General features: G+C 36.1%; 1 protein-coding gene across 1 annotated transcript; it reads left to right on the top strand.

Moving 5' to 3' along the window:
• Window positions 1–485: 485 nt before the first annotated feature.
• Window positions 486–4,393, top strand: CAMK2N2 (calcium/calmodulin dependent protein kinase II inhibitor 2). Its single transcript, XM_044070633.1, has 2 exons — window positions 486–954; window positions 2,687–4,393. The coding sequence occupies exons 1-2, from the start codon at window positions 786–788 to the stop codon at window positions 2,755–2,757; spliced, it is 240 nt and encodes a 79-aa protein (XP_043926568.1). The 5' UTR covers window positions 486–785; the 3' UTR covers window positions 2,758–4,393.
• Window positions 4,394–13,112: the final 8,719 nt, after the last annotated feature.

The following is a 13,112-nucleotide window of genomic DNA, read 5'->3' as shown; positions in this document are numbered from 1 at the left end:
AAAATGGCGGACAGTGAATGGGTCTCCATGATACACTAAAATAAATGGGCATTCAAAATTACCACTTAGTCTTCCCGAGCCTATATCTTGTGAACAAACAATTCACCAAGCAGAATACTTGCTAAATAATTGGATTTCCAAACTGCGCCAGTTTTCACCACGACGGATAGCCTGCCCTGCTGTCCGCTGTCCAAAAGAATCTACTAGAGCAAACAGGACAAAGTTAAAAATGTGGACAGGAAACGTTGTCGTTTTGCTGTTTTTTTTTTTTTTTTCTAGGTATAAGAACTTTTCTATGTTGTCTCCCGACCCCAGCCCTTCTCCTGCAGTCTAATTGCTATTCCATTGTTGCCTCTTGATGTCACTGTGCTCTTTGTTAGCCAGAAGGAGGAGGGTACCTGGCGAAACAGTCCCTCTCGCGTCACCCAAGCCCGGATGGATGACTTCATTCTTCCGCCTGGGTTTCCTTTATGATGTGGGATCCCCTAGCTCTTTCTTCAGTCATCTCCAAGAGCGGCAAGTGAGCACGCACCTCTGGTCAAACCAGCAAGCAACCTCTCCAGCTGCATCCACATCATTTACAGCAAGAGCTGCAAACTAGCTTCACAGCACACACATATAATTCCAGCAATCCTGCAAACCCTTCACGCCGTTGCAGACTAGGATTAAAGCATCTGATCATCAATCCAAGGAAAAAGCAAATTTCGTTGACAGCGCACCAGTCTGGGTTTACAGCCCCGGATAGGTATTTTTATTGTCTCCTTTTTGCCTTGCTGCTAGGAATCATGTCCGAAATTTTGCCCTACGGTGATGAGAAGATGGCTCATTTCGGAGCCGAAGGCGACGTCAGCCAGATCTCTTTCAGCTGCCGCCTACAAGACACTAATAGCTTCTTTGGGGGATCCCAAGCCAAGAGGCCACCAAAACTGGGACAGATCGGAAGAGCTAAGAGAGGTAAACACAGTTTGAGTTACTTTCATACCTTTTTGATTTTTGAATCTGAACGCTCGAAACAGAGTATGCAGCCCCGAAGTGTTGTAATTGTTTTTGTTCTTCGGATTATAAATAATGTCATCAACAACATTTCAGGGATGGAGATGACCCCCCCCCCCTCCCCTTAACTGCAGTTATGCATAAGATGCGGAACATAAGCTTATCTGCATGCCCGAATGTGTTGGGTCGCTTTTATTTCCTTAATACAATTCTACCTAACATTTGGGGCATTATATGTATGTTTTCTGCTTCACAGAGGTATTTCAAGAGAGAGAGCAAAAAACGTGATATTGGTGTCTGTAAATAATACCGCAGGAAACAAGTTATATATTGCATGATGATAAATGTAAAACCATTTAATCGTTTTAAACAATATCAATAGCGAATTATTGGGTGGCGATTTTGTTAGCAAAAGCTTCAGTGTTGTGATTACTACTTCATGGCAAAAAAGATGTTTCTAACTATAAAATGCGCAATTGTTTAACGCCCATTTTTATAATGAAAATGTCACTGTCCAGCCTTTATCACTTGTTCCTTACTGTGACTTAGCCGGCTGCATGTTATTTCAGCTTTGGTTATTTGTACATCACGGTAGTAGTACATCCATCTATTGTTGCAGACCTGAGCCTTACAACACGGGTCAAGCGACTGATTTTTTTGAAAACATTTATGTAAAGACTGTTTTAAAATAAAACAAAACCCTTTCGCCCCAGCTTTGCTTGGTATAACGAAGTAATCAAATCTTATTTTCTGGGATACAGTGATCCACGAGCTCGTTCTGTTAAATGGGGATGCTACCTCCACTATACTCACATTTGGACTGCAGAAAATGGAGGTTTGCTTGTGTTTGTTTAAAGCATGGGTAAATGCTTTGAGTGTAAGAGCACACCCACTTATTTCTCCAGATTTCTCCCTTAACATAAAGCGCCAAAGCATTTAACACCACTTCGTTTTTCCGTATTCATATAATTTTTTACTGTTTAAAGTAATTTTCCCCATAGGCAGTTGTGAATACAGTACATGCTACGCGTATGCACATGCATGTATAAATGCGTAGACATGAAAACACAGGTACGTCAATGCAGGGGGTATAAAAGAGGTGCAAACAGCCTGCTGTTTCATACCTAATTTAATTATTGCAGCATATGAAAACAGCCTTGCAAAAATGAGGAGTATAATTAGGGTAACTCGTTTTACAAAACGTAGTCCGTTATTTAAGGTTACTTTGGGTTGAGGTGTGTGTGTGTTTGTAGATAGATAGACAGACAGATACACACGTACACACACAGTCAGTGTTTGTGTTACATTCAAAGGCATGGATTACATTATTTACAAGTAAGTACCCCCCCCCCCACACACACACACACACACTTACACACATTTGTGCATGAATGGAATGCAGTCTTTTTAGTAACAGCAGCAGATATTCAGCATGTAAAAATGTCTGTATCTGTCTGTCCAAGTTAGACGTTGAAGTGATTGTAATAAATTGCCTGGGAACAAAGCGGTTGTGGTTATTCCACTGTTGTTAGCCTTTTGTAGTTAAAAGTGCATGTTGTTCAATGATACGATTATTGTCCAAATCTGATATCATTGCTTTAGGATAAAACAGGCATACAGTCATGCAATGTTCAAGGACACACTTGCAGGTACTGCAGTGACTAACTGTTGTTATTATTATTTTGTTTTTTAGTTGTTATTGAAGACGACAGAATAGACGAAGTCCTTAAGGGAATGTCTGATAAGTCCTCGCCTGGGGTGTAAGTTGAAGTGGAGCCCTGCACCGACCTGCAGACTGTTTTCACTGATTTTTAAAGCACTTTTGGCTGTGCATGTTTGTGGACTGTGGTCACAGAAAGAAGGAGAGAAGTGTTGGGGTTGCTGGCAAATCTCCAAAACCAAATCAACCCAAACCAATGCGCAGTAATTGAAAGAGGAGGCGTATGCCTTGGCTTTTTACTCCAGAACAAAAAAGCAACAAGAAGGGGACTGCACACATACATCTCAGTATACCATTGCCAACGCGCTGTAAACTGGAATCCTTCCATTGTCCACCATCATTTTCAACCACTCTGTGGCTAGAAGTTGTCTCTTTTTCCAAAACAATAATAGTAATAATAACTGGTTTGTGATGTACTGTCATGTGGGAATTATTACATACCATGCAAGAGATCTAAATCGAGTTGTGGCTTTAGTACCTTGAGATTTTCCTGTTTACTAATAAAGGGAGCTATCCCTTTAGCACGGTGAAGTTTCTTCCACTGGGACATGCTTGCTGTCCATTTCAGTACTACGCTACTCTGACTTGCCGTCCACTTCAGCACTATGCGTCCTTTTCTCGTTCCTTGCCGCAGGAGCTGTCTTTTCAGCACTACATTGCAACAAATTTCTCCATCACACGTTATCTCTGAAAAAGTACTTCAGCTACACAGTCGAAATATAAACCTCACTCTAATTCCAACTCGAAGATTGGATTGATTAGAATTGGAAAGTTAAGGGTTGATACTAAAGATCAACTCATTTTCATTTTAAATTTGACCTTATTAAATACTTAAAAAGCTACATAATTTAATACACTTTAAATGAAATATGGCCAGTTTGCATACCAGCAGATCGGAAGCCAAAAAATCACAAGCCAGCAGAGACGGAAAGAAAGTAGACAAAAGAAGGACCTATACAATTTTTTTCTGTTAAAAAAGACATTTTATTCCATCTTCTTGCATGTGCTTCCGATGTTGGTGCCCACCTTTGGTGCCATTGGTCATACCCACTCGGGCACGCTTCTTTTTACAGATTTCCTCATATTTGTATTTTTATATCCAGATATTTGTTAAAAATGATATGCTAGCCTAAAGAAGTCTTATATTGCATCAAAGAATGTTGGTATTTTTTTTTCTTTCATTAGAGTGTACAGAGTAGATTGTACAGAAAAATAAAATGATGCAACTGTTAATTGTTTGTTTACTGTATACCAGTATTGGACAAGACTTATTGAATGTGTTTAGGGTTTTGCACACATCAATGTGAAATGACATATTTAAGAGAAGATGAAAATACTTATACTGTGATTTAAGCTCTGTTTATGGAAATGCTAGGAACTGACACATTTAGAAAATACAATTGCACTGTTTACGAAATTGTTCAAATAACGTGCTGTTATTTGGCTTTTCATTTCTTGGAACATTAGAACTTGTGTTTTAATTTGATATTTTTTGTACTCTTTCTTTTGAAAAGTGTATTATATGATGTGCATGAAACCTTAATATTTTCAATAATAGAGCGCCATTTGAAAAAATACAAGGAAGCAAAAAAGTCATGACATTCTAAGAATGAGTCATTGTAAATTTTAATACCATTTTCACTGTATTTGGTGAATAAACAAATAAAATGAATGAAACTATGTGCAACAGTTGTCTCCCATTTTTTGGAATGAGCTCCATAAAAAGCATTTCTTATATGCATGCAAAATTATAGGAGTAATGCACAGTGTGCCCTGCATAAATGGAAAAATCCAATAATTCAGTATTAGCCCAATTCTTAAATTATTCCATTTACTTTTAAAACAGTTAGTTAAATCAATTATTATGCAGTTAAAGTTAAATCATGAATTGTTTTCTCTAGACTGCATCTTTGGTGACGTATAAAGCCATGTCCAACCCGGAATTAATGGACATGTTGCACCTCAGAAAATCCAAATCCCATTGAGCTATGCACTCGAGAGACTTGAACCTCAGCACTGAAATAAATAGGACATGCTGGAGGGACAGATTCATAACCCAGAGGCTCCCTTCACTCTGGAATAAAATCCCAGTCCAGGTTAGGCAGAGTCCCTCACTGACTCTCTTCAAGAGGAATCTTGATGAGTGGATGGGAGATCGTAGGTTTACCCCGGGTATCACTTCTGTGTCACTGTTAGACAGAGGCACAGTATACTAACCTTGAAAAAGGGCATAGCAAAATTAATTTAAAATGGGTGACGAAAGCCAAACACACTCTAGCTAGGCTTATAAATGCCCTAGGGCAGATAGCCTAGTATGAACCTATGAATTTGTTACCCTTAGCTTGAAAATGCAAAATGTCAATTATTTTTGAACTCTGGATTTTTCTGTAGACTACAGGCATGCTTTCATTTTTACAGACTACCTAAACATGTAGCAAAAACAACCAAAAAAAAAATTCAAGATACATTTGTTAGGTGATATGTGTGTGTGTGGTCATACAGAAATGCTTACATATATCTACATTTTCATATATTGTGTGTGTGTGTGTGTGTGTGTGTGTGTGTGTGTGTGTGTGTGTGTGTGTGTGTGTGTGTGTGTGTATGTATATATATATATATATATATATATATATATATATATATATATATATATAATGTCAATATCCATACATACAGGTACATTCAACTATGTGCATGAATACATACACAAACAGTCATACTGACACATGCATTTACCTTTTTAATGCATATTACTATGTTATAGTAGTTGAGAAAGCATGCTTACTGTGGACCATCTTTAAGTCAGTTTGCTGGAGTACAGTTGATTTGTCATTTTAATTACAGAACATATTCTGGATTTAGTTAAACAGGAAATAAAAACCAAAGTTAAGTGACAGGAAAACATTTGTGAGTGTCCATGGTTTAATTTTTTTGTTCATGGTGTAGATCTGATCATTTTCCCAGGCATGCTTATTAACTGTATCACTGGTACTTCAGCAACAAAATGAATAATTGCAAGACACATTTATTTTAACCTTTTTTGTTTCAAGAAAAAAGTTATGGTTATATGATCTTACTTTTTTAGTCCGTACTGAAAATTATTTATACTAATTTTAGTAGCTCTCAATCAATGGATCTTTACTTTAATATATTTGCTGTCTTTTGTACAATTAATGACTTTAGTTTGAAAGAGGCAGACTATTCTAGTTAAGCAGCATATATGCTTTCCAAGGGTAATATATGTGAGATTTCTATATATTCAGTGATTTCATCTTCTTTTCCATTCAAAATACCCTTAAACTTGATAAACATATGCGTTATTTTCTAGAGAGAGTTCAGCAAAACCAAGAGTAGTGTCAGTAATTCTGACACTTTGGTCTATAAAACAAATATCCTTGTAATACATTCCAAGAAGAATACCATTATGTCATCATTTGTGCACATTATTATTATTATTATTATTATTATTATTATTATTATTGTTATTGTTATTATTATTATTATTATTATTATTGCTATTATTATTAATTTACAAAATACTCATTGAGGACTCATGGGAAGTGTAAAGAAAATAAAGAATGCAACAATAATAAAACAAGAAGAAATATTTAAGATGTTAAGATTGCTTTCATCTTTCATAAAACAAGCAAGCACACAGATATGTAGATAGAGTCAAATACACACAAGTACAGGCCTCTGGGTATTGCAGAGAATGGCGCATTGTATAAAATAAAAGGCATTTTAGTTTAAAAGATTTTAGGCCAGTGTATATGGTAGGTCTCCTCTTTTCTGATGTCCAGTTAAGTGTAATTGGCATAAAACACAGAGAAGATCAAGATGAATGTTTTATATTGTCTCACATTTCTTTGAGATTGTGTAATGTCAGAGTTAATATATACATATAGTTTGGTGGGGTGGGGCTTACCCCTCCAGCAGGTATATAGCTGTTGTATGACTTTGGTTTGCTGGGTTGGGGTGGGAGGCTTGTGCCTTTTATGAGCACGGGAGTGTCAATCCTTTGAGTTGCATCCTCCCGAGATTTTAGATGTTTTGGGATTAATGAGGGCACAATAATTCATGTTAAATCCTTACATCCATATACACACACTATGTACATATTCTGCAATATGATAATACTGTTCATGATTTTATCCAGTATTATCCAATACCTTTTGCTATGTTTTGAAATTAAGCCACTAAACACATCATTGCATTTACTTCCTTCCACTAGATATAATACTTTTCTAACTATTTTTCATTCTTATACCTGTTCTCTGCACAAATGTTGGCCTCTTTAGTTTTATACACTTAGCTTAAATCATTTGGTGCAAGATAAATACAGATATTTTATATGGACAAATTGTTTTTATATTTTTCTCAGTACATCCTTGGTAAAGAAAGGAGGCTATCCAGATAATTATACCTTTTCAGGAGAAAGTGAAGCTGGCTGCAATATTCTCCAAAACAGATAAAGTTTTTCTGATAAGGATGAAGTTGAAGTTCCTGAAAATATAAATAAAATAAATAAAGATATTTAGTTTCATTTGTTCCCCACAGTGGAAGATGAATTCTGAAAGAGTTAAAACCTAAACTTTTTTTCCACAAGAAAACTGAACAAATTTAGAATTTGATCAATAACAGAAAGAAATAAAGTAAGCAGAAGATTTGACAGTTATAAGTATCAGAGACGGTGTATATATCTGAATTAAGAAGTTCTCTAAGAAGGAAAAGGGTGCATCTTTCAGGGTCTGTTCTATTCTTTGAAAACCACTTGTGTTGCCACCAAACTGAAGGACAGAACAGGTAGTATATATTATACTGCAGTAATAAAGCAGCGATTGTGTAGTGAAGTACTGGCAACCAGTTGTATGACCTCATATCAAAATTGTATGCTTTGTATGTAGTCATCATGGTAGTCAGCCCAATGTCTATCACCCAGTGAAGCCACCAAATTGAGTTTATTCTAGATATATTTATATTTAAATACATTTGATGATGTACAACAGAAAGAAAACTAAGTGAATTACAGATATCTAATGGGAGGAAAACCATAGCCTACAGTAAAGTGGCTAAATTCAAAGTTTGTTGATATTATTTCTTATGTACTCTAAGGTAATGTCCTAATACCTTTTCTGATCAACATGTTGATCTATAGTACAAAAATAAAATGTTACAAAACATGCCACAACACACTAATATACAGATAAGAAAAAAAAACACCTCAGAATAGTGTTAAGAACTAAATGGGTATCAGAAAGAGATAAGGCCTTATTATATGACATGCCATGTGGACTTCTGTCACATACCTTAAATGCATAGCATGGCTTGAAATAAGCAATTATGTGACCTCTCACTCTTGGAAAATATACATACTTCTTTAATACAGACTCTGGATTTGGTTATTAAATCAGCAAAATGTCTCAGAACAAAATTATTCTATGAGAGGGATTCCAAAATGGTGGTCGGCTAGTGAACAGCTTTCACACAGAGCTCCTTACTTCATTTACTTTTCCAAGTCTTTTTTTTATCTCAAAAAGCTATTGGTCGTCCGTATAAACAAGGAAAGTTTATACATTCTTATTAACTCGGAGTATCCAGCATTTCAAGCTTTCAGAATCTTGTAAGACAGACTTATATCTACTTATTATTCTCCAAATTGTCATACTCACAGAGTTCCATAAGGCCTACTCTCAGTTGCAGCTCTCCGAAGACCACATGGCCAGACAGCTAAAATCTTCAAATGATCCTATTACAATGGAGACACAAACAACAAAAGCCAAATCTTCAGCAATCTTCTCACCAGAAAAAGAAAATCTATCTAAAAGACAAAAAACAAATAAACAAAATCCGGAACCTATCAAAAATAACACCAGCATAATTGAGGACTCCAGCTTCCACATGGATGAGTTAAAACAGGCCCTACAACCTATACATTCAGCTTTAAAAGACTTCTCGGAACAACTCTCTTCTATAGGTAAATCAATCAGCCAAATTGTGGATAGAGTGGACACACTTGAACAAAAAACACAATCAAATGACCTGCAAATACAATCCCTTACAGATGATCTCCGTGCCAAAACAACTGCCATCACTGAACTGCAATTGAAACTCACTGACCTGGAGGCTAGAAGTAGGAGAAACAATATTCTAATAAGAGGTCTCCCAGAAAACTATGACAATCAAGGCCTTCTTAACATCACAAAACCAGCTATTTGAATCACTTCTACACCTGGATGGAGAGAACCCTGAAATAATCATTGAAAGAGCTCATCGTGCACTCTATAAGCGTCAGGACACCTCAGTTCCCCGCCAAATGTACGTTAAATTACTCAATTACCAAATTACACAAAAAATACTATCCTCTGCCAAAAAGCACAAAACTCTTATGTGGAACAATAACAGAATTACCTTTGCTCAAGATCTACCCCTTGCCATCAAGGGGAACAGACATAAACTTGTTCCGTTTTGTTCAGATCTCATCAAAAGAAACATTCGATTTCAAATGCGCTTTCCCAACAACCTGATCTTCTACAAGAATGATGTTAAATTTTCAGTCACCTCGCAAAGCGAAGCTAAAAAAGCCTTTATCAAGGCTTTTAACAATTCCCCAGTTCCTTGAAGTTACGCTTCAGTGTGAGCTACGGCTTCTAGCTTGATTATAGTACTTATTGTCTTACCTGATGATCTAGTATTAAGTCCGCTTGTCAACACAGCATTAATCCTAATGTTTCCTATTACTTTCATGCTTTTCCCTGATGTCAAACTATTTATAAAGGGTTCCGTTTTGTTTTATCTCTGTTGATGAATGTATTTTCTACTAGCTAGGTACATTTGCGCTAATTGTTGTTTCTTACAGGGATCCATTTGCATGTAACCCTCCTATGTTCAGTAAAACAGTCTCGCTATCACTGTTGCTCTGCTAGCGTGCCTCGTTGTTATTAGCTTAAGAACGCTTACCCGGTCAATTGCTTTTAGATGTGCTTTAAACATGATTTGTTGATAAAACGATAGTTTTCTAAATTAAAATGTCCAGAGACCTTTGCTAGTCATGCAATGTCACTTTTAAATCCCTATCATCCCACTTAACTGTGTATTCACCCCCTAGCTTCAGCTTGTTCTTATACTGTATATTTTAGAATTACATTTCTGAAGCTATAAATTAGCGCATTGAACTGTCGTTGTTTCAACTAGTTTTTATTGCTGTTGCGTATAAACATAGGCATTGTGTTGTTCTGTATAAATCTGTTGCCCTACCCTATTGCCTTACCTGATGCTTCACTTTTAAGTCCGCTTTCAACGCAGCATCAATCCCAATGTCTCCTATTATTTCCATGCTTCTCCCTGTTGTCAAGCTCTTTATAAAGAGCTTTGTTTTGTTTTTCCTGTTGTTGAATGCATTTTACATCAGCTAGGTACATTTGCACTACCTGCTGTTTCCTACGGGGGTTCATTTGCATGTAACCCTCTTATGTCCACGTAAAGCAATCTCTCTTTCACTACTACACTATTAGCATGCCTCGTTGCTTTTAATTTCAGCATGCTTATTTGGGCAATTGCGTATAGCTGTGCGCTGTACACATATCGTTGCTAAAACGAAATGTTTTCTAATTTAAAATCTCCGGAGACCGTTGCTGGTCATGTAATGACATTTTTAATTCCCTACCACTCCACTTAGATTTATTGCCTTACCCTAATTTCTGTAAGTCATATAGGTATGCATCTATCTTTATACAGGTATGCATCAGTTGAGACACAGGGAAATGGCTGTGAGGCTCATCTATCATGGGAAGAATTGACACCCTATGGCTTTTGTTAGCCAGAAGAGCCTCCATATCACTGTCATTTTTATGTTTCCTTTTTCCTTAAGACAGTCTACAATTTAAACCTCTACACATTTATTTGATCTAACATTAAAATATCCCTTTGTGTATCAGATTTAGGTGTTTATATGTGTTTGTGAGCGCTTGGATATTCACAGGCTTGAGCTCATTTTATTTCTTCACTTCCTGTTTGTCGTTCCTGTGCACTTCTCAGACTCTAACACCGTATAATTTTTAGTTCACTATTTTTGTTATCTATGGGCTGCAGTGAGTCTTCTATGTTGTAGCCCTCAATTGTACTAAAATTTTACCTATTTTTTCTTTAACTATACTCATACTATGTTTCTTGATACATAGCTTTAATTTACATACTAAACCAACCATAACCAGTGGTTTACTTATATAATTGTTCATGTTTAGCTCAAAGCTTTGGAATTTCATCTGTTTAATTACTAGAGTCTGCTTCGTAGCTTTATCCTAATCTTCTGTTACCAACCTTAGTGCTTTTTTTTTTTTTTTTTTTTTTTTACTATAAAATTGTTAACTTGATGCACTTATTTCATAATATGCACCATGGTTTTTGGACTGCCTCATAATTATATCATAAATTTAACTCTGGGCTGCACATGGATGTCGCCTCATTCTCAGTTTGTACTTTCACACAGGATTGCTCTACTCTCTTTGTCTAGTTATATAGCACTTCAATGCTCCTTCAATGTTATTGGTTTATATCCTCTGCTTTATTACTATAAAATTTATGTTAAATATCAGATATCATAATTGCTGTTTAATAAGTCTGTTTTGAGTGTATGATAATATTTAGGACTTCCTATAGTTTACACATATTATTAATAACAAGTCACCTGGATGCTCGTGTGTGTTCTGGCTGGCACTCTAGGTTGACGCTCTGCAAGAATCTTAGTAATTTGTACATATGTATAATAGTGTTCTGGTTTTGTTATGTTTTTTTTTTCTACTTCTTCTCTTAAGGGGTTCGGGTGGTTAGGCACTGGGTATAGTATGAAGAAGTATTTTGCTACCCCTACAGATAAGTTTAATTTGGTCTCAAAGTCTGTACTTTTGCTGTTATACTCACACTCCACCCTATTTAATCTTTGGGTAATATACTCTCAGCATTCTATGTCACACTCAGATTCCTTAACTGTCTCTCAACTTAATATTGCTTCACTAATTCAACCTGTTAGTTTGTCTCCATGAGTTGGACTATTGATAGTTGGAATGTCAAAGGACTACAAAATCCTGCCAAAAGAAATCTGCTACTTCATCTTATCTTTAAATCTCAGGCCAATATTTGCTTCCTACAAGAGACACACCTGTCAAAAGAGGGTTGGGACAAAGTCTCCTCCAAGAAATGGATTAGAACTATTATAGTCGATGGGGATAGCACAAACTCTAAGGGAGTAGCCATTATAATTAAGAAACAATTTCAGGACACCATAAATCTAATCAAATCCGACAAACATGGCAGGTGGTGCTATTTTACTTCTACTCTCCCTGGCACAACTAAACCAGTTCTTTTTCTTAACCTTTATGGCCCTTGCTCTTAACAACACACCTTCATTCTAGAAATTTATAATATTCTCAGTTCGTTCCCAAATTATCTCTATATAATAGGTGGAGATTGGAATGCAGTAATTAATCCTAATTTAGACCGCACCAGTAACTCTTTATCATATAACTTTCAAGCCCTGGTAGCTCTAGAAGAACGTATTTCAGACGTTTACCTTATTGACACTATTGCATTTAGTAACATCTTAACTAAGGACAATCTATACACCTTCTACTCCAATTGCCACAAATCTTGGTCACGTTTTGATTTTTTCCTGGTCTCCAATTTTTTTCTAAATTTAACAACACTTTCAGCAGTGAACCGAGATTCCTATCTGACCATGCAAGAATATCCTTTAAAACTATCTTTACGCACACTGCTTTTTCCTATTCTAACTGATCTCTTAATAACAATCTTTTACATAGCAAGGAGATTCTAAACAAAATTAACAGTACATTTACTGACCTTTACTCTAATCTTGAAAACTCCAACATAGCACCAGATATACAATGGGCAGCATGCAAGGCAGAACTAAGAGGATTCCTGATTACTAAAGCCTCATTCTTTAAAAAACTCAGTAAAAAAAAAGAATCGGCCCTGCTCATTACCCTGGCATCTCTTGAAAAAAAACAGAGAACACATCCTGACTCAAAGTTAGAAGATTTAATTAAAGCAACACGCAAAGAATTACTTGATCTAAACTCTCATAATTACTCTCTTCAGGAACAAAGACTTATTGCTACATATTCTGAATGGGCACAAATTCCCTCGAGAACTCTGGCTAGAATACTTAAAAATAACAATAGTGCTGCCAAAATCTCCATCCTCCAATATAAGGAAAAACTTTACAAATCAGATTCTGAAATAATTCAATTATTCCATGATCTTTACTCCGATATTTATAGCAAAAATGACCAAAATTCCTTAAACCCCCAAATAGAAACCTTTCTCAACTCAATTGCTGCCCCTTCCCTTAATCCAGATCAGGCGTCCCTCTTATCCGCTCCGT

The sequence above is a fragment of the Protopterus annectens genome, chromosome 4.part1 (genome assembly GCF_019279795.1).
Source record: "Protopterus annectens isolate FY-2018-M chromosome 4.part1, PAN1.0, whole genome shotgun sequence".
In the NCBI taxonomy this organism is placed as follows: domain Eukaryota; kingdom Metazoa; phylum Chordata; order Ceratodontiformes; family Protopteridae; genus Protopterus; species Protopterus annectens.
The sequence above is the reverse complement of the archived record's forward strand: the minus strand, read 5'-3'. Positions and strand labels throughout refer to the sequence as shown.

Bases quoted from the DNA above. Each gene is read 5' to 3' on its own strand.
- CAMK2N2 (XM_044070633.1), top strand. From the start codon at position 786: ATGTCCGAAATTTTGCCCTACGGTGATGAGAAGATGGCTCATTTCGGA. The intron at 955-2,686 runs GTAAACACAGTT...TTTGTTTTTTAG, and splicing joins GATCGGAAGAGCTAAGAGAG to TTGTTATTGAAGACGACAGA.